The 26,415-nt window shown below is 26.3% G+C and overlaps 2 protein-coding genes across 2 annotated transcripts; one reads left to right on the top strand and one right to left on the bottom strand.

Annotated features, from left to right (window-relative positions):
* The first annotated feature begins 3,469 nt into the window (after positions 1–3,469).
* On the top strand, positions 3,470–5,132 carry LOC145843048 (carbohydrate sulfotransferase 1-like). The gene is made up of 3 exons (XM_082950515.1): positions 3,470–3,879; positions 4,238–4,646; positions 4,782–5,132. Exons 1-3 carry the CDS (start codon positions 3,470–3,472, stop codon positions 5,130–5,132), a joined length of 1,170 nt encoding a protein of 389 aa, XP_082806641.1.
* Positions 5,133–10,568: 5,436 nt separating this feature from the next.
* On the bottom strand, positions 10,569–18,590 carry LOC145843049 (gonadotropin-releasing hormone receptor-like). Its single transcript, XM_082950516.1, has 8 exons — positions 18,486–18,590; positions 17,281–17,497; positions 13,973–14,079; positions 13,397–13,561; positions 13,059–13,163; positions 12,544–12,658; positions 11,132–11,349; positions 10,569–10,745 (listed from the first exon to the last, which is right to left on the bottom strand). The coding sequence occupies exons 1-8, from the start codon at positions 18,588–18,590 to the stop codon at positions 10,569–10,571; spliced, it is 1,209 nt and encodes a 402-aa protein (XP_082806642.1).
* Between the last annotated feature and the right edge of the window lie 7,825 nt (positions 18,591–26,415).

Below are 26,415 nucleotides of genomic sequence, written 5' to 3' on the forward strand. Positions count from 1 at the left end.
ATTCAACGATTCAAACATGTTTTAATAACTAAAAAAAATTTTTTTTTTAATTGTGAGTGGTAAAGCAGGTTTGAATCGATCAAGTTTAAATAAAAGTTGTCTAATAAGTTAAATTTTAGGTAATTAGTTAAGAAGTTAATATTTTTTTTCTGTTTTAGAGTCTCCTAAAAAAAAACTATGCATGTGCTTAATAAGACTTTGATCAATTATTTAGTGCAATTTAGTTTAAAACTCATTATAGAAAGTGTAAGTGTTAAGTATTAGCTTAGTAATTTTGCTTTACTAATGTTTAATAACTGTAAAAACAAACACAGTTAATAATGTCTATTTGTTTTTTTACAAAAAAAGCAATGGTGTACAGTTTAAAATATATTTTTGTTAGAATTTGTTGAGTTAAAAAGAAAACAAAGGTATTTTAGGATATTTAATATCTATGTGAAATTAAAAAAAAACCCTAAATAAAGTTAATATATGTTTTTGAGTATCAATTTTTAACTAAAGTTTTTTTTATGTCAAAGCTTTAAACAAGTTTAGTCACACCAAAACATTTTACTGTAATAATATTCAAAAATGTTTATTAACATTAAAGTTAGAGTGATTCTGAAATATTTTGTAAATAACTGATAAAGTTTAGTTTCCTTACTGCTATCTATTTTTAACATACACTTACTTAATTTTTTTTAGTTGGTAAAACAAAGACTGTATTTTATATCTTAATATAAAAAGCTAATAAATTTTCTTACATTATACTGTTTATTGAGCGACAAAAAAAGAGCGCTTAAAATATTTGGGTCTAGGACCTGGTGCACGAAAGAACCTTTCGGTGATCGAGTCGTACACCACTTGGATACCTTTTAACGTCATGTCCAGCACATCAGTAATTAAACTAAACTTTTAAACGACAGTTCCCTAGTTTTAAAGTTTAAATCTGTATGCTAAAAATTAGGTAAAAACCTTTCTTTTTTTAATTAGTCATATGTTGTCAATTATTTGTTTTTTCATGATAATTAAATGTTTTTTTGATCTGAGAAGTATGTTAAATAGTTGTGGACATAAAAAACATATTTTTAGGTCAATGCTATCTAGCTAACGAAAATTACTGGCTTTTGCTCACGTACGTATGCGTTTTTATTATAAATTCTAGCTAGAATTTTTTTATTCAATTAAGTTTACTGTTCTTAACTAGTTTATAAATAATTGGAGGTGCATAATTGCTTGAAGACTTTTTCCGTATTTTTTCTTTTCTACATGTAATTACTATTAACTTTCAAAACATGCTTATTTATTTTTTTAGAATAATGCTTGACATTGATTAAAAATATACTTTATTATGGTTGTTAAACAAATGCTTAAACAAAATATAGTTTAACATTGATAAAAAAAAAGTTCAATAAAAACTACAACTGTGATATTCAGTTAAAAACGTAAAAAGTTGTTTAGTCCTTTTTATACTCTTTTATAACCATAGCTAAAAAATAACTTTCTTTTTATTAAGATATTAATTTCTAAATTAAAACCTAAAGACAGCTTTAAAAAATCGTGAAGTTAAATTTAAATATATACATAAAAATAATTTACTAGTTTAAATTTATAAGTTGAGTTTTTCACAAATACAAATCGAAGCCAAGGACAAAAGTAATTTTATTCTATATTATCAAATAATTGGTTTTTGGATAGTTTAACATGATAAAACTTTTGTTTGTAAATATGTATACAAACCTTAACTCTTTTTTAAACGGAACAAATTTAGATAAGTAACTATTTTTTAAACCAGCAGTCGCAAAATTTGTTTGTTTAGTCACTTTTATTCAAAAAGTGTTACACAAAAGCGTGGTTGTTTTAAAAAATTTAACTAATAAAATCATTCTAGTATCAATATCAAAATTTATAGTAACATCGTTAGGTTATAACTTTACAAAAATAAATAGCGAGTTTAACCATATAATACGTTATATTATATGTATATCATGTCAAATAAGTTTTAAGAGTGAAAATAAATAGCTACTTTATTTATTTTAATTCCAATTTAAAATAAATTTGTTAATGTACTTTTGTTCTCACAAACTTAACATTAAAACACTTTTGCCTAACAAAAATTATAAGTTCTACCGACGCTGTTACTTTTGGAATAAAACATCAAAATTTAATTTCAATTGTCGGTAATCAAAAACTTTTTGAAAAATTTAAACTTATTGAAATATTTTGTTACCAATAATTTTGCTGAAAATAAATTTGAAAACAGTAGTAAAAATGCTGTACAATACAAGCAATGTCTCACCAGGTTATAGCGTTTTGTCAGTCAACAACTGATACCGACCAGTTCGCTTCCATTCGTGTGTGAAGCGAGTTTCAAAGTGATGTTTCACAGCGAACCTGGGAAAAACTAACGATTGAAAACAAAACAACAATAACTGCGTGATGAAACTTTAATCAGAAAGTTGACAAAAGGCGCGGCGGAAGACACGCTTTTGCCTATCAATTAGCTATTTTAGTAAGCAAATTTTTTTTTGCAGTTATTTTAGTCCAAATAAAAATTTCAGTAGAAAGTAGCAGTATCATTGAGTTATTTTTTTTTTCAATTTTAATGATTTTAACTATAAAGTATAAAGTTTTTAGTACCTAAAATAGAATATTTTTTCTAGTTTTTGGAAGTAGTGTAAAGTTTAGTAAGTTTAAATGAAAGTTTAATTCATAATAATAATAGATGTATGAAACGATATTAGAGAATAGTTTAATAGTTAATAAGGTTAATAAAGTTTATAATTAAAAAAATTTCACATTTTTATTTTACATCATTTATAAACATAGTTTAAACTGACGATTTACTATAGTAAATTAAATGTATTGCTTTAATTTCATTATAAAATTACACATTAGTTTAGAAAGTTTATTGAAAAAGTTTAATTTTTATTATTTGAGTTTATGTTTTCTTTATGTCAGTTCTGAATTACTTTTTAGTTTAAAAACTAGTCATTTGTTTCCTTTCGGACCTAAATTTTATTTTACATTATTAAAAATTATCAATCAAAACAAACTTTTTAGTTTAAAAACTTAAATAAAACAAATTAAAATTTGAAATTGAATCCAAGAATTAAGTTTTAGTAAAGTATCAAGGTGCAAAAGTTGCAATGAAGTAATAATAAATTTAGTATTTATTTAAATTTTTCTTTAAATAAGTGTAATTGTTTTATTTTTAAGTTTTAATTTTTTTGTTTACCAGATATTTCTACTTTTAAGCTATATGTTGTAAGTTAACGTAAAACCATTAATATAACATTAATCAATATAAAAAAATTTCAGAAGAAAATCAAAAAGTAAACATTATGATTACAAAAATACGAACAAGCTAGAGAAAACATTTTTTTCATTAAAGCTGCTTATTATTACCAATACAGTTTATTTTTGTACTTTATAACAAAGCAGCTACTATATTCTTTACAAAACTACTTTAATTTTACAGGATTCAAAAATGCAGAAAGCCAAACTCAAGAAATCTCACTCGGTATTAGTCGCTTCGCTTTTACTTTTAGTTGCTTTTCTGGCATCAATCAATAGTTTTCGAAACACGTTTGAAAAAGTATCAATTTTTTCTAAAAGCTTATCAAACAGCTTTTCATCGGGCGGTACGAAGTCTGCTGAAAGTCACGTTGTGAAGAAAAAGCCGCTCGTGGTCTTCCTCGTTTCTCAGTGCAGGTCCGGGTCGAGCGTGCTGGGAGAGCTTTTCAACCAGAGGTCGGGAGTGACGTACATATACGAGCCCCTGTACCCGCTGAGAAGCAGAAACGGCGTCCAGTCGCCTCCCGAGCTGCTCAACGCGACCAAGGAGCTTGTTGAAAACATGGCGCGCTGTAAATTTACTCAGCTACCTCATTTTTACAGGTAATATATAAAACAGTTGAGTAATGTTTTATTTGGTGTGATATTGGTATCTTTTTTATTAAAAACGTAATTTTGAATGCAAAAAAGTAAGTTTAGAAATTTTTTGTTTGTCTTTTTTAACTTGTGACCAATTAGCTGCTTAAACTAATTTAAAGCTTATTAGTGGTTAAAATGGATAACTTAAAAACCCTTAATAAACTACTAAAATACTCTAAGTAGTGAGCTAAAATTAGTATTTTATTTTAGATTCTTTTTATCCCTTTTATGTTTAAGCACATGCTAAAAAAAGTTAACAATGCAACAACAAAAAAAATCCATAGGAAACAGTTTATACGAAAAAATGAGTTTATTTTTTCAGGCAAGCAGTGCACAAGACGGGAAACGAAATTCCGGAGTTTTTCGACTGCATCAAGAAGAACCTTTGCTTCGTGAATTGCGACGGGAGCAAGTGCGGCGCTTTCTTCAAAAGAGACGCAGCAGCGCTTCTCAACTCCAACGGTCAAGTGAACCTGCACTTGCTGGGCGGGCACTGCGAGAAAAGCGACTTTCTGGCGGCCAAGCTCAACTACCTGCCCGGCCTGGAAACTCTGGTCGGCCTGCTCGGTTCCGAAGACGTCGAGCTGAAGGTGATTTTTCTTCGGAGGGATCCGAGGGCGATGGTGAGGTCCTGGGAGCTGGGCGCGAAAGAGGAAGAGCGGATGAGCAGGTTCGCTTTTGCGGCAAAACACTTTTGCGCCAGATTGTACAACGACTCTTTGTTCATGAAGGTTGAAAACATTTTATTGATAGCTCATTGTTGTTTTAGAATAATTATGTATAAGGTACAAGACTAATTGTTTTTGTTACATTACAATTTTAAAACAACTTCGAATCATAGAAAAAATTGTTCGTTTTTTTTTCAGGCGAAAGGAAACAAGTACGAAAAACAAATTTTGCAACTCCGGCACGAAGACTTCGCCTTGAGTCCGCTGGATACGACCAGAAAAATTTACGAGTTCATAGGAAGGCCGGCGACGCGAAGCGTGCTGGAGTGGGTTGAACGATCCACTTCTGAAAGATGCCGGCAAGGAACGCGGGGATCGCAGGGGACGTGCCGGGACTCGTCGAAGGTGGTGGGAGCGTGGAGGAGCTGGTTCAAGTGGGAGGAGGTGAAGAAGATACAGGAGATCTGCCGGGGAGCGCTGGAGATGAACGACTACAAGGTTTACGATTCGCTGTTCGACCTCGTAGATTTGGACGTGCCTTCTTTTTGAAGAAGAAAAAAGAAGACTTTGGTTAGCAGGTCGATAAGATGAATTGTGAACTGAGCTTTTGTTGGCTTTAATGTTTTAATTTAAAAAAATAGTTTTCTTAAGTGTTCTTTACAAAAAATAAATAAACGATGGTTTAAAAATCTACCAGTTTATTGCAACATTTTGTTCAAATTAACTTCGGACAACAGTCCTTCATCAGTGAACTTTTCAGGCAAGGTATTAGAATTACAGTGTAAAAAATCGTCTAGCTTTTAAAAATTTGGTTTCATACACACTTTTGAACTAATACGTCATAATATATTTTTTAACTTTTATTAACTTTGTTGCATGAATGTGTTTAGTTCTACTAGTTTTAAATTTCACTGATGAAGGACTGTTGTCCGAAGTTAATTTGAACAAAATGTTGCAATAAACTAGTAGATTTTTAAACCACCGTTTATTTATTTTTTGTAACTACTGATGCAGGGAAAAATCACTATTATAAACATTTGACTTTTGTCCTGGACCGATTTGCGAATTATTTATGAATCTTGTTTAAATGTTCTTTGTGTGGATTTTAGTATTTAAAGCTTTGAAAATAAAACAAACAAAAATTAAAACAATTTTTTTTCTTCCGACGTTTTCTGTTCTAATTTTGCAAAAAGCACAATAATTCTTATACAAGTTTCAACGAATTTTGTAACTGTGTTTAATGTTTTTTTTAAATATATCATAATATCCACTATAAAACAGCAAAACAACTGTTATATACAAATTAAAAAAATAAAAATTTCAAATGCGAATTTTAACATTAAAAAAAAATATATACTGATAGAAAATTTTATTTTTCAATTTAAGTGGGCATTTTAACATAATTTTTTTTTTAAAGTTTACTACTGCTTTTATAGTAAATTTTTACTTTATATTATATAAGAAAGAACATAATTTTTTTTTCAACATCATTTATCCCTTAATATTTAACTAAAACAAATGCATAAGTTGTGTTAATATTCTTATTTAATTGGTTTTATTTTTAATATTTTGTTATTTTTTTATCAAAGTCGTAACTTCTTTTAAAGTATACAAAAAAGCTCTGTAAGGCTTTGTCATGGGTAATGTTTAGATACAAACTTGTTATGAATCTAAATTTAAGCTACGAGTTACAAAAAGCTCCTAAACTTTAAACATAAAAGTACTATAAACTTTGTATTATACTTTATTATACTGATATTGTAACAAAATATGCATTTTGTTGTATTTTAAATGACCGCCAGGGGGCGTTAGACGATTTTATATCAAATTTCACTATAAAACTTTAAAAATGTTTGTGATAATGCTCATTAGGCCCTAGCTTGCGCACTACGCGCAGCTCGAATATGTTGTCATTTATTTTTGTTTTTGGCTCAGTTAGCCATAAGATCGTGCAAAAAGCACACTAATTATAATAAGAACTTAAGACACTGACTGAATTTAAGAACTTTGTTATGATTTTCATTTTATAAGAACTTTATCTTTATTTGTATAACTATATAAGACCGTGCGAGAGGCACACGAACTCATTATAAGAACTTTTTAATTATTTTTGTTTTATAAGATCTTGAAGCTTATTTGCTTTATCGTATTATATTGTGCTTAGTTTAGCCATCGTTGTGCATGAAGCACGACATATATTAAGACTCTGTATTGTTAGTAGTATTTTTAGTAAGACCTTATTGTGTTTAAGATTGTGTCATTCAGACACTTTAAAAACATTATTAAGACATTTTAAGTTGAAGGTTTTGGTGTTTTCTTGTTGTGTTTATATTCGCAGTTTTATTCTACTGATAAATTAGCTGCTTTATTATTTCTACTTCTTAATTTTCACATTAACATCACGTTTTTAATAAACTCACTACATTAAAGAAATTATATATATTAAGTTTACTACATACTTATTAATTACTTAGTTAAACCTAATGAGTAAGGTAACTTCAGTAAAAACCTTAAAAGCTAAACGCGCTAAGAGTTTAGCACAAAAAAGGGGACTTCCCCCAATTAAAGGTAGTTCCTACCTCAGGCCGTGGAGGACTACAATATAATCTGTACTTGATACACTAGCTATATTTTTCTAAACTTTTGTGTTTAATTAAAAATAGCACAACAAACCGTTTCGAAATTCTTACCAGAGGTAAAAATAGTTATATAATTTGAGAAATTATAATCATAATCTGTTTTTGCTTAATAAATCTTGTAAATGTTTAAAAAATTTTCATTTTAAGCAAGAGTTAACATTTTTCTTTATACCAGATATTAATATTACAAAACAAAAATCAAAGAAGACTTATGTAAATCATGATTATCTAAAGTTTACTACAAAAATATTTACAAATGTTTCTTCGGTTATGATGAAAGTTTAGGGTATGAAATTAATCAATTGTTTTAGAAAATTTTAAAATCTATTAAGTTTTTTGTATATTACGTATTTCAAGTTTGTTTTATGGTTTAAATTTCAAAAATTTATTTCTGCACACTAGAAAAATTCAATATATTTATAAAACTTCTAAAACTAAACGTTTTAAAATATCAAGCCCAAAAACCTTTTTTAATACATAATTTCTAGGTTTGAATCATTACTTATTTTCATTGCTTAGTGTATTTTATATTATCGAAACTTAGTTACACTTCTGTTTGCATCAATTTAAATAATAACAAGAAAATCTCAAAAACTAGAAATAATTTAAAACCAAACGATAAAGGTTATCATAACATTTTAATTATTGTTACTAAACTGTCAATAGTATTGATACTCAATACACAACTACAATTTTGTTCATAATGTTATATATTACAAATATAAAAAATATATATAGATAATTAAAGCTTTTCATAACTTATTTTAACAACCATTTTGTGTACAAAAATAACAACAACAATTTACGCAGTTAAAAATCAAAAAATAAAATGTTAAAAACTTTAAATTGCTAAAAGTAAACCTAACCAGAAAAAATCTTGTTAAACATAATTCTAACATTAATATATAAATAGTTGTTTTATTCAAATCAGCCAGTATAGTTGATACTAGTACTACATAATGTTGATCTTGAAAATTTTTTTTTTATTAAGCTCGTTTTTATTATAAAAATATTTTCAACTGCTAGATGGTTTACAAGTACAATAAAAAGTTTTAATGAAAAAAATAAAATAGTAATAAAATAAAAATTAGTTAATAAAATTTGTAATAAACGTAAAACGATAGTTTTTTTATTTTTCTAGATCAAGTTGAATCAGGACTTCAATGAAGTAATCAAATAATCAAAAAACAAATATTTTGTATACTTAAAAAAAAACTTTTCTCTACTTTTTATTCGCTTTTTAGCAAGCAAAAATAAGTATTATTATCTAACATTTTAATACTTAAAAATATTCTGTACGAAAAAAAACTTATAAAATGGTAGCATTAACTAAAAAAAACATTAGGTTTTTTGTTGTGATTTTAGCTAGAAGTTTAAAGATAAAAATAAATGAGTATAATCGTTTTAAAAAATGTGAACTGTGTTTCTCTTTCGATTTTTAAGTTTTTAAACAAGTTTTTGTTATTTTTTAACCATAGAGTTTACTTGAAATTTAAAACTCCAGATTTTTTAGTATAAAATTAAATTTTCACGTGAATTTGAAAAATATTTTTTAGTAAAATTTCTACAAACAATCAATTAAACAAAAGACAATCAAGTATCTAAATAAATTTGAGTAAAACTAAAGCTTAGTAGCTAATGATAGAAACTATCTTTGTAGTTTTATATTACTTTTATAACAACAAAATTCTAATTCAGGTAGTAAGTCTTTCATAAAAATTTCATTCAGAATTTAAGCAATAAAAGTTTTAGGTAAGTTACAGTAAACTAAAAATTTTCTCTAAAGTAAATGCAGCTTTATACCTTAAAGTTAAAAATAGTTTATAGAAGTACCTTATTAAAAAAATATTTAGAACAATTACTAAAGTTGCGATAAGAATAAGTAGTAATGATAAAGATAAATAAAAAAACAGTGTTAAGCTTTATTCTGACAAACTTGTATAAAAAAGTCAATATTTTAATAACGTTGTAACATTTATACGGAAATTAAGATAAAAGTAATACGATTAACATAGTATTCAGAGAAAATCCTTGTTTACCTTTGTGTATGTTAGCAGAAATATGTGCTTTTTAGTTTTTCTACGTGAAATACTAAATTTAAATAATTTAATTTGTTAACTAGTTTATCATAGATAAAAATAAAAAAAAAGTTAGCAAACAGTTTATAGCAATTAATATAAGTTTTAATCGCGGCAGTGGTTTTTTAGTATAATAACTCTAAACAAATAAAACTAATGTATGCAATAATAAGTATGTTTAATAGTTTTTAAATACAAAAAATGTTAATTCTAAACGTATTAACAAACTAATACACAATAAGAACTTTTTTTGTTATTACCATTTTTTTATTTAAAACCGCAGTCAACATAATTTAACTAATTCACTACTCAAACATATTTAAAATGGTATTTTCTAATCGCATAGTTGACCAATTTCCTTGTGTGTTCTTAATATTTCAGACAGTATCGTTTACAAAATACTCTGTGACGTCACACGTACGTTGATCTTGATAAAGGGATATTTTCGTCATTTTTTACAACTTGCATTTTCCTTGGTGAATCTTTTATACTCACCGTTGAGGAACTGTTTGGAAGTTACAATTTTCCAACTTTAGTTAATACATTTTACCAATTAATTCTAAGCATTATAGTTTTATACTAGTGTTTTTATTATTAGTTGTAAAACCACGCTCAGCTCATTAGTTTACAGATATTAATTTAATCTGAAAACTGCTGTTATTAACATAATAAAGGCTTCTCAGTACTGTGTATGTTAACTAAACGAGCCAGTAAATCAAACAAATTTACAACCACATTTTCCTTATAAGTATTTAATTTAGAAATATACCACTTTGTCATCATTACAACATGCTATAAGTTGCAAAAGCCACTTAAATACTGTGAATGTTTATTTATTTCTTTATACTTTAGTTGATATTTAAAACAAATCTTACCAGAAAAAAATGTCATAAAAAGTAAAAAATGGTTTAGATTGTAGGGTTCAAAATAAATGGAATTAAATAGAATTATATGAAAAATTTCTTGAATTTTTTAAGCTCATCACAATTTTGATTTAAATTGGTTGGCAACTTGATGATCGGGAGATTTTTTTGTGCACCTAGGTCCTTGGACCAACATTTTTTAGCATCTTTTCGTTTTTGTTTTAAAAAACTTATTTTTTTTCAATAAACTTAATTCAAATACTTTAAAAGTATTCATTTCATGAGTTGGTATTTTTTTGTTCTCATAATTTGCTAGTTTATGTTTAGATGAACTAAAGTTCTAATTTGCAAAGAAACAACCTCAAAATTTTTCAAGTTGTAAGAGTATTGTAACTTTTAATTAACTCACACATCGAACCTCATTTGCTTCTTTGGCGTCCTGAGCAGGTAGGTGCTGAAATTCAGGTCTGTTCTCGCGAACCTGAAGTGTACATTCTTCCTGACGTCCTTGAGGACAAGGATTATTATGAGGGGGTGGAGGCATGGTGAGAGGTACAAAGTCATCAGCATCACTTGCACAGCCTGTGACGCCATAAGAGGGTTACGTCATAACAGTAATACTTCATGCTTACGTCGTTAATACAGTTGAATTTTAGTTGCTAAGGTTCGAGCTTACTTTTTTTAATTTTAAACATCAATTACTGAAATTTTACAAACCTAAAAACTTTATTATTTAATTTAAAATAAAGTGAAGATGAGTTAATCAAAGTTCTGTCATTTTTGTATAAAAAAATGTATAAATTTGCAACTTTGCATTGTTCATTATAATAGTGTATTGCACATGATAGTTTTAATCTAAATGAAGCGAAAAATTATATAGTTTTTCGGCCAAAATCTAACAAAAAAATGACAAAACATAAAATTTTTGTGCTTGAGATAACCTATAAATATAATAACCAATAACATACCGTTTCAGGTATTGAGTCGGGGTGGAGCCACTTGTTGATAACGAGGGTGCTGTAGTACGGAGCCCAGCACAAGAAGTACGTCACAGTTATCAATGACGTCACAACTTGACTGAGACGTTTCGCCCTCTTCAAACTCCTCCGCACCACCGTCGTCTTTTTGTGGTGGGGAGAATTTGCGTTTGTGAGGTTCCTGAAACCCGACGACCTCATCTCGGTTGCTGAAAACGGAATTAAAAAAAAAAAAAGTTTTTTAAGGAGTTTATTAGTTGTTACGTTTCGACAATGTGAGGTCATTTCGAGCCTGGTTGTGCTTAGAGTTTTTACTGACCCAATTTTGCAAACTAACTATTTGGATTTTCAGTGTCGGTGTAATTTTTGAAAATATTTAGGTTAACTGTTTACACAGCTTTTCACTTATTAGTTTTTTTTATCGTGGTATAGAAAGTGTAAAGTTAGTGAAATTTTTTCATTGGACGAAAAATTTTTATTTGCTAATTTATTTGTTCAAAACTTTAATATATATAGATTCTTTTCTGTCCAGAAATACTTACAACAGAATCGCGCAAAGCAAAGTTGATGTTATTATTTATAACTTAGTTAAAGAATATGTAATAAAACCCTTCATCTTTAAGCACTGTAGTTTTTTTTATTCTTTACCATATTTAAAACAGTAAAAACATGTTTTGTGTATTGTGTATTGGAAAAATAAATCAGGCTTAAATGTACTAGTTAAACTATTTTCTATGCTTAAAATGATTTATATTGACAAAAAATCACTAACTTAATTTTTAAGATTATTTTACTTATACAGTACCATAGGTTAAACTTTAGCCTACAAAATAATTTCGTTCAACGTATGACTAATATAGCTAAGGCGCATTAAAGATAGATTACAGTCTGTCTAGACTGACAGATAGATAGTTCATCAATTCAAGCTCGCATAAATAAAAAAACTATACTCACCACCCTATTACCAGTTTTAACGTTATTTTTGTTGCAATTTTTAAATTGTAACTAGCTTTTGTAGTTTTACACCTGTCTATATGAAATAGCATGAAATTTTTATCATTTTAAAAAATTGTAAACTTACTTTGTGTGAATAATATATTTTCTTTTATAAAAACTTTACTAACACAAAATTGCTTCGTTTAAAAGTCATTATGATAATAGAAAACAATTAAAGCTTTAAAGTGTTTCAAATTTAAACGAATACTAAATATCAACCAGTATAACTATTTTTGCAGCCGTAATTAAAATAAAGTATTAGCTTTTAAAAACTTAATAAATTATTTTACTTACTTTTATAATCATTTAGAACTAGAAGGAATACAGTAATTGATCTTTGAAAATACACTTTTGTTATTTTATAAAAAAAGTTAACTATATGAATATAAAAAACTATTTTTACTAACCTCTTGTTTTTCTTGCCAAATGGGTTATCTTAACAGCAACTGTTACAAAGCAAATTAGAATGACCAGAACTGGAAGAAAAAACGTCATTACCAGAGTGTAGAAGGTGTAAGCTTTCTAAATTTTAAAAAACAAAGACAAAATAACTTTGGTAGTTTTTTAAGTGATAAGTTAAAAATAACTTTTTATAGAGTTAATTTTTAAAACTTTGTACTTGATAATGTTTAAAATGTTTTTTTTTTCTTGTTTTATTTAGTTTTCTACACAGACAGAGACAATCAAGAATTCTAAAAGCAGAATAAGTTTACAATAAAAAATCATAAAAATATCAGACGGGATATCTTTATAACAAACTAGAAACTGTTTTCAAAAAGAGACATTTTCAGTAAAACCAAAAAAAATAATGAAAAGCGTGCCCGTGCGTAAACACTTTCAAAAACGTTATAATAAGTTATTTAAAAAGAAACTGATGAAAACTTTTAGGTATATTAAGAATATTATTAACACTGCAACATACCACTTGAGAGGAGTCTAACACAGTGAAATCAACACACTGGAGTATCGAGTAGTTGGGACATTTGCAAGGCATTGGGGTATGTTTTATTGAGTCGAAAATACCCAGCTGTGAGAAAATAAAGTGTACATTTCATTCAGTTTAGTTTGAAGTTTTGCACATGTTTAATATACTCAAATTATCCTCTAACATACAGGTTAAGTTTTGCAAAGTAATAATCAACTTACGAATACAAAAACTGCTGAACTTTATTTATAAGTCTATGAAAGTAAATTTTGAATGACAAAATGATAAAAAGCAACTGGATATTTTACCATGGCAGCTTAAAACTATTTTTATACTTGTTCAACTTCGAAAATTTCAACAAAACAATCCGAACTGACAGCGGGCAGGGAGCATGCGGCACCGAGCAGCCATGTGCAATTGAGCATTGTGTGGAGGCGGCTCTTCAGTTGCGACGACGAAGCAGGTCTCACCAGACACACCATTCTGTCCAACTCCATCGTCTGTGTGCAACAAAAAAGTAAATGGTCGTGTGCTAATCGTTCAAATGCTCGCTTTTTCGTACTGCTTTTCGAAAGGGTAAAATAGTTGATTGCGTGCCAATTCGAGTTACTTTGGGTTTTATTAAATACTCTTGAAGATTTGTTGTTAGAAATATTTACTAAACTTCAAGTGAACACCCAGAATTCTCTATAATGGTATAATATTTTTTTTGCTTTAATTAAGTCTTGTTTACTTGCAACTGTGTATTTTTAATAAACAAATGAAACCTGAAGCAAGTTTAGACTTGAACAAAAACTTAGAAAAATTAACAACGTTTTTTATTCAGCTCATGAAACGTTCAAGGAAAAACGGTTACTTTTTATCAATGGCTCGCAAAACGTTAAGTATACATTATACAAAAAACTACTAACCACGACCATGAACGATGAAATGTACATTGAAAATTGCTTCGAAGCTTGCACAATCTTGCACAAGAAGCCCCCACCATACCACTGAAGTGTTGCTTGCCAAATTGCGTCTGAAAAGTAATATATATTATCAAAATTTCTTGAAAGACAACTTATTGAAAACTTTTTTATAAAGGCTGAACAGAACCAGATTTGAGGTCGAAATAAGTTTTTATTCCAAAAAAAATGTCTGAGTACAAGATATTGTACTTTTAACCTACTGAAAATCACTTTTGTTTGAAATTTTTTGGTATCTTTTATGTTTCTGATTTTTTTAAATATTTTTGCCGCGTAGAGAGTTATTCATATATGCGCTTATGTAGCACAATAAAATCTAGTAAGTTGAGACTGTTCTTTGTATAAAAAAAAACAATCTGAAAAGCTTTGCTAAATAATTTTTTTTGTATTTTAAGTTTAAAATTTATGTGTATTAAACAAATTTAACTTAAAAAGACTGTTGTAAAAGCTTGATTTAAACAAATTTTACAGATAACTTTGTTTACAAATACGTTTTTTTTTTTACAGTTTAATAACTTAAAAATAGAACCATTATTTAACAAGTTATTTTCAAAAAAATCATACCTAAGCAAAACTTTAAAATATTATTATCTATTGCTTATTTAAACTTTTGGTTATTTTTAAGTAGCTAACTTTTCATGGAAAAATTATAGCTAGACGTATTATGACTCATATATAAATACTTGTTTTTTTGTAATAAATGTTCGTTCTACGTGGCGAAACAAAATATTTACGCTTTAGTTAGCGCGTCGATAAAAAATTGTACGAATTTGTAATGTCCATGAAAAACTTATTCAATTTTAAAAAACAAGTGAATATTTAATGAGCTATGTATAAATCTTTATTGAAAAAAACTAAAAACGCGTTGCTTTGAAATTTAGTCACTTTTGCAGACTATTTACAAAAACAACATTTTGCTAGCTTGCTTAAGTAATGACAGGTTAACTAGACTAATTTAAAGCTTAACTGAACTGAAAGAGAGTTCTAGCAAATGTTGTTTCACTCAAGAAAATTTGCGAAATTTATGCATTAACCCGCGTTTGATATTGTCAAGCAAACAGAGAATAAATAATCAATGTTTATTTTGCTTTCTTTATTAGTTATTCTTACCTAAGGGCCGAAACTGTGAGCAAAGTGGTTATTAGTTGAAAGTGAAACGCTTTACTACAAAGTAGGTAGATTAAAATATGTTTATAAATTTGCTAATTTTGTAAATTTTTAAATGAAATATTATGGTTAAGTAATTTTAAAATTGTTTATAACATGTAAACACTTTGTTAATAAAATCATAATAAGTAACTTAAATAGAAAATTTACGTTTTGACATATAGTTAAAATAGCATTATTATAAATGATTAGCAAATGAATTAACATTAAAATAAACAAATTATTTAGTAAATTATATCAAAACATTAACAAAAACAACATTATGAAATCGATAAAATGAGGATAAAATACAGTTGAGACAAAAGTAGTTAAAATATCGTGTTTTAAAATTTATGTAAAGTAATAAAAAAGGAAACAATTAAAATTTCAAAAAATAAATTGTTTGAAAGCATAAACTATCGAGAAGTTAATAAATTAGCTTATTGAATAGTTTGTTTTTGAGTAATAGGTTTTGTTTAAAACTGCAGAACAAACTTTAAACGAACTTTTTAACAAAACATAAACACATAAAACCTCCAAAGATAATCGAAAGCATTTCCACTTGCTAGTAAAAAGTTTTATCACACAAAGTTTATCTTAAACTTTTCAGCTTATTACTGGTAAAAAAAATTTTTTCAGTTATCAGTGCTTTTTATTGCTTAAACATATTTAAAAAGAAACGAGGTTTTATCTACTCATAATGCGATCAATAAAGCAAGTTCATAACATTTTGTTTCGATATATTTTTATTTGTTCAAAAAAAATTCTGTTCAATTCAACAGAAGCTTGATTATTTAGCGCGAATTTCTATTGCTAAAAATCTTACTGTACAAAGTAAGTTATAAAAATTTTAAAGTTGATTTTTTAGAAGAAAATGTGTTTTGTAGGTTTTTAAATCTTTGTAAACTTTTGAAAAACTTTTAATCATTTTTCTTTGATATTTCCAGTTTATGAGTAAAAATTTTTTAATTTAAATTCTATATATTACTATTAACAAAGATATTCAGACGAGCTTTCAAGGCTAAAACAGCAATAAAATTAATTTCATTTGGCACGCCTGTCATGAATTTTTTAATGAATCGAGCTGAGTTGAGTAATAAATCATAAAATATACCAGGTATATAAAATACGCAGAAACTGTATTGTTATTATTTTATATTAGTTTGTTTGAAAAACAATAAAACAATATAACGTACAAAATTTTAGGATGATACTCTTTCGAATTTAAACTTGAATTAAAAAAAAACAATCAAAAATTTTTCAAATTATAAAGTTTTTTTAACTCTTACATTGTTTCTATATAAAAAGGTTTTTGGAATAAACTTAAAAATTAAATGAAAGTGATGTTAAATGCTTAATATTTAAAAACAACTAAGACAACAAAATTATTTTATTTGCATTAAATATTCTTTTTTCCACAAAAAACTTACCAGCTATTTTTACGAAGCACAAAACTTTTCATTTACAATAAAACTGCTTTTGATAACAACTAATAGTTAACCACTTTTTTTATAGTTTAAGTAATTGTTTTTAGAATAAATACTGTCTATTTTTTATTATAGAAGACTAAAAAAGTTTATTTAAACAACACACGTTTTCATTATAAAAAAATTCATAATGTAGGCATTACGAAACAGGTAATAATATTATTATTTGAAATAAATTTATATAAACAAAAAAAAAACTGTCATCAGTAGGTATTACAAAAGAGACTACATGAATTAAAAATAAATAATAAAATATTATAAAATCTGGAAAGCTAAATTTCACTATAAGGCATTCAAATGCAAGTGAGGCAAAGATTAATGAAAAAAATAAAATAAAAGTAATAAAAAACAAACAAAAAACAAAGCAACCAGCAGACATTACGATGCAGCGAAAGAAAATTTTATATAAATCAAATAAAGTCAAAGAAAACATCTGCAAAAATTTACAGACCCTAACCCAGGAGCGCCGTGCGACAAACTCAATTTAACATGAGGTTTGATCATCAAACCACAAGCTTTCGGTAGACTGAGACCCGGGTTTCGTTCTTATCGAAACTTGTCAGTCACATGTGTCGTACAAATCAAATGTTGAAAGTGATAAAAAATAAATTGAAAACCAACCGGTAGGCATTACGAAGCAGGTGAAGGAAATGTTAGCCATTGCGATGTTCATCAGCATGTGTTGAGTGTGCGACTTTACGTGGTTGTTGCGCCATCGTGTGACAGACATGAGCACGACGATGTTCCCCGCCAGCGACAGCGCGAACAGCGACCACGCCACAGCGATGCGGATCACGTGACTCGAGTTGAACACCAACCTGTGCTCTGCCATGAACCTCTGTGGGATGTATTATTTACTGTTTTGTTGAAAAGTCTTGAACAGTTTTTTCTTTTTTTTTAAGAACTGTGTTTTATTAAAACTGTTGGCAGATAATTAGCTCGTAGCTTGTATATCTTATTCTAAGTAAACCCCTGTGTAGAAATAAAAAACATATAACATTTATAAGTCTATATGTTTTATGACTTTTTAAAGTCTGAAAACATTTTAATTATGGTACCTTCTGTGACCCTCTGGTAGGTTTATATATAAAGCAAATGTAATATTTTTTACTATTAAGTTAAAAGGCAGATTAAAATTTTAATTAATAGCAATCAGCTTATCTAATTAAAGAAACTAATAAGTATTAATTGTATAAAATGTTTTTTCTGCAATTACCAAGATATTCATGAATCTTTGTTGGCATAAAAGAAAAGTTGTAGAACCTAAGTTTTTTATACACATATTTTATATCCTCTACACTTCTTTTATTTTAAAATCAAAAACTGTTTTAATTTGACTGTAGATTTTTGTATATTTTATAGCTTTTTAAAGTCTAAATTTAGTTTAGAAAAAGCATCTTTCATAAAATTATGTTGAAAGAGTTAAAAACAAGTTTTTCAAGTTTTACTAACATTAACTTAAGGTTTTTTTTTAATAATATTTATAAACTTATTACTAAAAGCTTTTTTATTTATTTTGTAATATTTTTTCGCTGTATTTATTTTGCTTTGATTAAATCAAAACGTTAAAAAACTGTATAAAATTATTTTATTTTCGAATATCAAAGGTAAGTCAAAAACCTTAACAGTATAGTTTTTTTATTATTATGAAACTAAAACCTTTTTTGTTTTGTAACTCTTGCTTTTTTGCTTGAAAAAGTGATTTATTGAACATTTAGAGTTAACCTGTTTAAGCACTATTAGAACTTTAATTTTAAAAATAGCTCACGTGTGAACAAACTTATAAACCTTACTTTTCACTTTCTGAATAATTAATTAAAACCAACCTGAATCGCATGCTCACAAGTTTCATTAGAACTGTTGAAATATTTCAGAGTGTTGTTTAATTCCGAAGAGCTTATTTCAAACTCAACACTGATATTACGAATCATTCCAGCTTGTTCAGTTTGTTCAAGTAAAGCCGGAAAACTAGATGAGTTTTGGTTATTGAGTTGCTTTAGGAATATGCGTTTTTTATGGTAATTTTGGTGATCAAAAAATACTGAAAACGAAAAATCGACTATACTGTAACTATTAAGTTGCTTTAAAACCCTTGATTGTTGATTAGATCAAGTTTATAGTAGTTATTTACTTTAAATTGTTTTTTTTTGACCTAAAATAACTTATTTGAAAGGCCATGAGTAGAAAAAAGAAGCTCTATTATTTTTTTTCAACTTAAAAAGTTGTTATAAGTTATAAAAAACTTTTTTTTAATATTAACGCAATTTTTTCCTTTAACTTAACTTGAGATATATATTAAATAAAACTTGGCTCACACTTCTAACAAAAAATCGATATATTAAGCTGTACAGCTGCTGTGCTTTTATTATATTTCTTATACTTTACGTAGGAAGTATATATATAAGGCATAATTTTCATTTTTGAAGATTTGTTGTTTTAAAGCCGTCACTAAGACAGCTTACCCACTTACAACACATTTTGAAAAATCGTTAAAAAAAACGAAATAAAAGCCAATTTAGTTAACTAGATTGGATTTGTTTTATTTGATTTTTTTTTAATAGCGTTTGTATATTTCTCAAGTTGTTTTGCAAAGGAACCAAACAAAAACGTTTTGTTCCGTACAGAGCTTAAAAAATAAACGTTTTCTGATTAAAAGTTATGTATTTATAAGACTATCAAAGAAATTTAATTATTAAATGCAGTCACACTAAAAACTGCTTTCCGACACATAAACAAAATTTACAGCATCTCTAAAATCTTTAAATAAAACTCTAAACGTTGTTGCAATTTATTTATATCTCAAACTTAAATTACAAAATGTTATTTATTTCGTGACAACATTTCGTACAATAACAGGTGCGTATTTTACAAATTTCAGACAAAACACGTTGAATTATAAATAATACCGAAATAAAGTAATAACGGTATCGAAAATTTACTTTCGAGGTTTATCACTAATTTCGGATCAAACACATTATGTTGGTGTGTAAATTGTTGTTCTTAACGTTGAAAACTCATAAATATTTAATTTTATTTATGGAATTTGTGTCTTAAAATACTGTAGTTTATTAGTTTTACATGACAGAAATCTATAATTTATTGTTACATCAAACGAATTTATCAGTCAAGATAACTGTAATATTGTATTTGTTCACCTAAACGAGAATGTTTTGTTTTACACTTTTTCTGCCTAAAACTTTTAAAACTTTGTAAACATTTTGAGCTGCTTAGTTTACTAAAACTGTTGTAAAACTAAAGAAATCTCAAATTTTAATACAGTTAAGTTAAAAAACGATACAATTTGCAAGTTAACTAACATTTTTTAACCTTAAAAATAATTTTAAAATACATGTTAATAGAGAGCTAGTTAAAACAAAGTTTAAGGTAGTTGCTAAAATCAAACAAATTGTAATACTACTTGATCAAACTAAAAAAATTCTCTTTGCAGACAAGTCTTAGATGTTTTGTGCTTGTTTTACTACTGACCAAAATACAATTTTAAATTAAGACACGCATTTCTACACTTTTAAATGAAGCTAACTCATTTAAAAACTTTTTTCAAGTCTAATAAAACATAAAAAATAGATTTTTTTATATTATTGACTTCATACTTTTATTTATTTCGTTTAAAGCTTACACAAAATATTATAATTTTATAATTTTTGTTTAGCAGTCTTATTCAGTATGAGACTTTTTTATTACTTATTAACACTCTTCATTATTCCTAAACTTTCCGTAAAATAAAGCAAAAAGTGCGACACATGTCTAGAGAGATTAGTAGCTTTAAAATAACTCTTTTAACGTGTTGCACCTTTAATATTATTTAATATCTACAAAACGTTTTTAAAGTTATTAATTAGAAGTGTATTGCAGATTACATATGTCATTGCTCGGCTGTTGACTGTTAGACTGTGTATGAACTAACACATTTTTAAAAGTTTTAGTAACAGTTGTCATTGTTTTGGGCATATTTTTATTTAAAATAATCCTAAAAAAAAATTTTACTAGTGCTTAAAAAACTATTTAAGAAAACAATAAGTTTTGCAGATTTTTTTTTACTTTAAGTTTTATTAAAACTGCAAAACTTCGTTCAAACCTTTAACGATTACAAACTAACTAAAAATTTAAATAAAGTTGATTTAAAAGCAAAATAAATTCACCTTTCTAGCACCGCAGACTGTACAGACTTCTTTCTTATTCGGCTTGCTCTTACATTTTAAACATTATTCCCTTTTACTACTGTCTACTTTTCGCTTTTTCGAGTGATAACGCTTTTAAATCACCAACAACCCTGTGAGGCTTTTTATGAAAAATCCTTAAAGGTTTTGAATTGTATAAAAAAAAAATTTAACATTTATAAAAATATTTTTAATGTATTTTTGATACTTTAGTAAGCCTAATAAACAATTTCAACCCGTTTTTTATGTAAAACCGTATAAACTGTTGCTAGTTGATTTAATAAAATAAAAAATTTAACTAGGAAACTAATTTTGTTTAATCTATCGTGTTAAGCTAACTGTAACAAGACTGTAGTTAAATGTTAAATCGTAGTTTCTAAAAACATAAGCTTATATATATATGTTTTTTAAATATTATACTTTAAAAGCTTTACTTAAGCAAGCATTTGTTTACTTGACATACAAAAAGAGTTTTAGGTAAGACGAACTATTTTTAGTTTTATCTTTAAAATCAACGGCATTTTAACTGTCTAAGTTGTTTTGTGCTTATCAAGTTTGTTATATGTATACATAAAAGTTTTTAAATTTTAATTGATACAAAGCGATCATGTGACCTCTTATTTTAAATAAAGCAATTATTTGATAGCCTATCCTAAAGGTTTAATTAGATTTTTTATTGTTTAAATGTTAAGTTTCTTAATTTTAATTAATGACGTTTGGTATAACTAAGAAGTAAGAAGTCTGAGAAGACAGTTGAAATTGCTCGGTAGATAATTCAGGTTTTAAAAGTACAAAATTAAAACTATAAACAATATGTTATTTTTTTCATCCAAAAAATGTGTTTTAAGAAAAACAAGCTTATAACAGGTTTTAGTATTTTATTCCTTGATAATAAATACTAAAATATCGTACTTTTTATCAAAAAAAAAGTGTATATAAAAATTTGTAACGTATCCTGATGTTAACTATGTTAAATAACTAAAACATTCTTCGTGTAACCATTAAATTAGTTTGATAGCCACAGCATTTAAGATAAATATCTTGGAAGTTTTCTAATATATTCTAAGCAAAATAAAATGCAGGAACTTGTTAAATCGAAATAAGTGTTAGTATTTTATTTACTGTTAACATTTTGTAAAATATCTTACCCGTTCTAGTTTTTGTTTTTTAATTTCGTTAACATAATAGACAATACGTAAAAAAAATGTATTGCTTTATCTCTGAACCACAGTTTATTGTAAAAATACATCAGTTTAAAACTGAAATTGTGATTTTCTAATATTTTGGTTGGTATAAATGGAAAAGACACACTTTTTATGGTAAAAGTATTAAAAATTGTACTTAAACGTTACTAAACTGAAAAATAGAAAGTTTGCAAAGCTTACATGTATTGCAAATCGTTCTATACTTAAAATTTCATGATGTATAACTTAGATATATAATATACTCATATACTTCGATGGGTGTTTATAGCTTCAAATTGTAGTATAATAAGTTTCTCTGGATTGGATGATTTTTCAAATTTAATATTGTTTGTGACCGTTTTTATAATAAAAAGGTAATTTGTGACATATGCGTTTTTAACAATGATAAAAAATAAGCATAGAAACTATATTGTTTAAACTGCTATCAACAAACCAAAAGTAATATAATTAATGTATGAAAACAAGGTTAAAGTTAGTTTACATATTTAAGTTTAGAGAAATATGTTTTATGCGAAAAAGTAACGGTATTTTATTAACAAAGTGAAATTTGAAATGTTTTACTATGCGAAATGAATAAATAAGTTTTCACTAAATTAAACAATTACAGTTATGGAAGTTTTAGCATAATATTTTTTTTGACTTTTATGATAAATGCGTCTATTGTTTTCTTAAACGTTTACTAACATTTTTAGACGGTCTTCATAGTAAAAAATGTTTAGTTCATATGTATACAATTAGTATAGCTTAATAACAAAACTTATAAAACCTATAAAATTTAATACTTGCTAAAAATATATATACGAAAGTTTTTATCGAACCAAAAATAGTTTAATTTTTATCAATTTGTAGAGATGGTTTGTAACATGGAGAGTATACTAATGAGGTTATTTATTCACAATGTAACATCATTAACGAGTTGTTGTTTGATCAAATTTATAGACCGATACCATGTTAGTTATGAACTTTACAAACGTTTGCTTGTGTAAAGTTTAATGATGCAAAAAACACTTTGAAACTTGAATTAATCATACTTTTGTTTGTCTTTTTGCTTTTAATTCAAAAAGCATGTAGTACTACATATTTTGATATTGTAATTAAGTATAACGATTATTTTCATAAAAGTATCAAAAATATTGTGTTAGCTCACGCACATATAATTATCAACTATTAAACATGTTTTTTTGTAGATTAGGTTAGGAAAACGTACATTGACTAAAACTAATTGAAATAAATTAGTTTTTTTAATTAGACTATTTTTTGTTATATTTTATAAAGCGAAGTTTATGTTACCTTAGTTAACGTTTGTAAAAAACAAACCATAACTTTTTTTTTTGTTGAAAATAAGCTAACTTCGACAAGTTTAAACATATGATTTTTAAAAGAAAACATGGTGTTTTATATTTCGCACAAACAAGTCAAAATTTTTCTTAATTAAAAACTTTCTTATCAAAGTTCTTAAAAAAAACTCAACAGACTTTTTAAGAAAATAAATATAGACAACTGTTTATAATTGAACACAAAAAAAAATTTCAAATGCACCATTGAATTAAATAAAGTAGTGCAAACGTTTTAGTATAGTTTGTACATATTAAAAAAGGAAAAATAACAATGAAAAAGTTTTACGCTCTTTATAAGGTTCAACTGTTGTATATTTATAGAAGAGCATATATGAATGTATAAAACTATATTTTTCTTTGTTTTTAACAAAGTGTGTATGTAAAAAACAAAACAAAATAAATGTTTGCTAACTAGAAATACTTGAATTGGTTATCTTAGGATATAAACTTACAAATAGTATAACTAAAATAAAGGTAAAATATTTTTAGTTAAATGTATTTATAACGGAAATCTCTTTTTGTAGAGTTTTAAAGGTTTCTAAACGGCTTACATTTGTAAGTAAACATGTTTTTATACTGACAGATGGTATAAAAAAACATATACGTATTAAAAACTTTTTACTAAGCATTAGTCTACTTAAACTTTGTTGCGAAACTTTACCAAATTTTTTGTAAACAACTAACTTTTTATTTAAAAAACTCTACGTACCATGCAAGCATTGGTACTTGTAAAATAAAGGTAAAAATGTTATACATGGTATCTTAAATAGTCTTATTCCAACAAAAATTTAAACAATACTTAATTTAATTTGGTTTTAAACGTTGTGCATACTAAAAATTTTATTAAAAAAATCAAGTTTTATGAAGATCATTTTTAAACAGCTAGGATTCTTGAAAATTGAACTTGAATGCATAAATAATTCACTAATTTAGCTATAACATATTTAATATCAAAAAAAGTTTGGCTTACATAAGCCAGCCTTTAATTTATTTTAAATCAAAACGTTTAAGTATTATTGAGTAATTTTAAAAGTTGCTAATTTTCAGTACGAAAAAAGTTTGTTTTTAGTTAAACAGTCCTATAATCTATTTTATAATCAAAGGAATAAAAAGTTAACTACAAGTATTTGTAAAAAATTAAAGATATTAACTAATTGAGTATTCAAAATAAGGCTAGCATCTCTGCTTTAAATACTTTGAATAATACATTTAAAAAAATGTTTGTAAATAGTTAATATTAGTTTAACAGTAGTAATAAATCATTTTCCCGATTATTTTAAATGTATAAGCTAAAATAAACAGTATACAAAGCAGAATACCAGGGCTAAATTAGTATACTTTTTTACTACCTGTAAAGGTTAGTGTCTTTATTACTAAACAACACGATGTCATTTCAACTTTTAATGGTATTTTAACTGCAAATATCTAGCCTGTAAAAAATTTTAGTAAAAAGGCCAATATTTTAACTGTTTCAATAATAAAATCAGCTGGTAAAAATAAAAGCAAATATTTTCACTCTAATTAATCTCAAAACTAGTTCATAGTTGAAAATTTAAAACTTTATTGAAATTATTTTTAAACACTTTGCAAATAAATCAATTTAAACTTGTAGTTTTTTGGTTCTCTTACTTCACAATAAAATGTAAATTCAAACATTTATTAGCTAACTTATTAAAGCATTATACAAGTAATTCACTTTTGTTTTGTGAATATTTTAATTTTATTAACAAAACAAAGTTATTTAATTTAAGTATTGATTATACATGATTTAATGATGATAATTATTTGTATAGATGTGTCCTGCTTGCTCAGTCAGTAGAGCGTTGGATTTTTAATCCATAATCGTGGTTTCAAGTTTCATGTTAAGAAATTCCTAGACAATGATGCCAAACTGTATCTAAATGATGTACAAATCATTAACTGAGCGGTTCCTTTGTACACCAGGTCGTTGGACCAAATATTTTGAGTGCTTTTTTTTTGTTTAACAAGCAAGAGTTAAACTAGATTTTTTTTACATTTAAAGATGTTTCACTAATCTAAATTGATGACTTAAATAAATAATCTAAAAAATAATAATAAAATTCGTTTTGTTACTCAGAACCGTAGCTGTTTTACAAACATCTGCAAGCAGTGTAATGCAACTAATGAAGACATTTAAGATTAAACTGATTATTATATGTTTTGGTTTTAAGAAAACAAATAGAGAAATCTCAACTGCTGGAGGAGAAGTAATATATTTATTCTTTTAAAAATTTATTTTGCAAACTAAGTTTCGATCAAAGACCTCGTCAGTGCTTAAATAAATCTAAAAAAAGATATGTGACAGTCATGGAAAATAGCATTTAAACGATTAAATTAAACTAAAAACAAATTATTACTGAAAATTTTTACTTAAGAAACTAAACAAATCAAATTTTAATATTAAGACTCAGATTTTAGTAGAAGTTTAAATTTTTAGCTAAGTTTTAAAATCAATATAACAACAATAATAATAATAATCAAAGCTGTATGTAGCTTTCTTTTATATATTTATTCTTTCAAAAAATAAACTGATTATGTTAACTATTAAAACAAAAATTAGAAAAAAAATAAAATAAAGAGCGTAATTGTAAGTTTTTACTACATAATTTTCTTTAATGCTTTAAAAGTTTTTTTTTTATCTGAAAAGGTATTTTTGCAAAAAAAGTATCATACTTTTGGTTTAGACTTGCGAGCCGGAGTTCGCCGACAAAAGTATTATAAATTGTAGTTCAATTGTTAGGAAAAAGCTTTCTAATTAGAAAAAACATTTAAAACAAAAACTAATTGCAAAGTAATGGTTAAATACATTTATACATTTTAATACTTAAATGCTGTACTCAAAAGTTTGTCGGAGCGTTTCTAATGCGTTTGATGGCAATTTTTTGACTGAAATTATAAATACGCAGTTTATTTATAGTGTAAATATAAATATAAAAGACATCTGAGATTAATATAAAAAACTTAAAATACCTATGTTTTAAATTTAATTTTTAAGTTTTAAATTAAAGGACTACG

This window comes from Thalia democratica, chromosome 8, assembly GCF_965202585.1.
Source record: "Thalia democratica chromosome 8, ktThaDemo2.hap1.1, whole genome shotgun sequence".
Taxonomy (NCBI): domain Eukaryota; kingdom Metazoa; phylum Chordata; class Thaliacea; order Salpida; family Salpidae; genus Thalia; species Thalia democratica.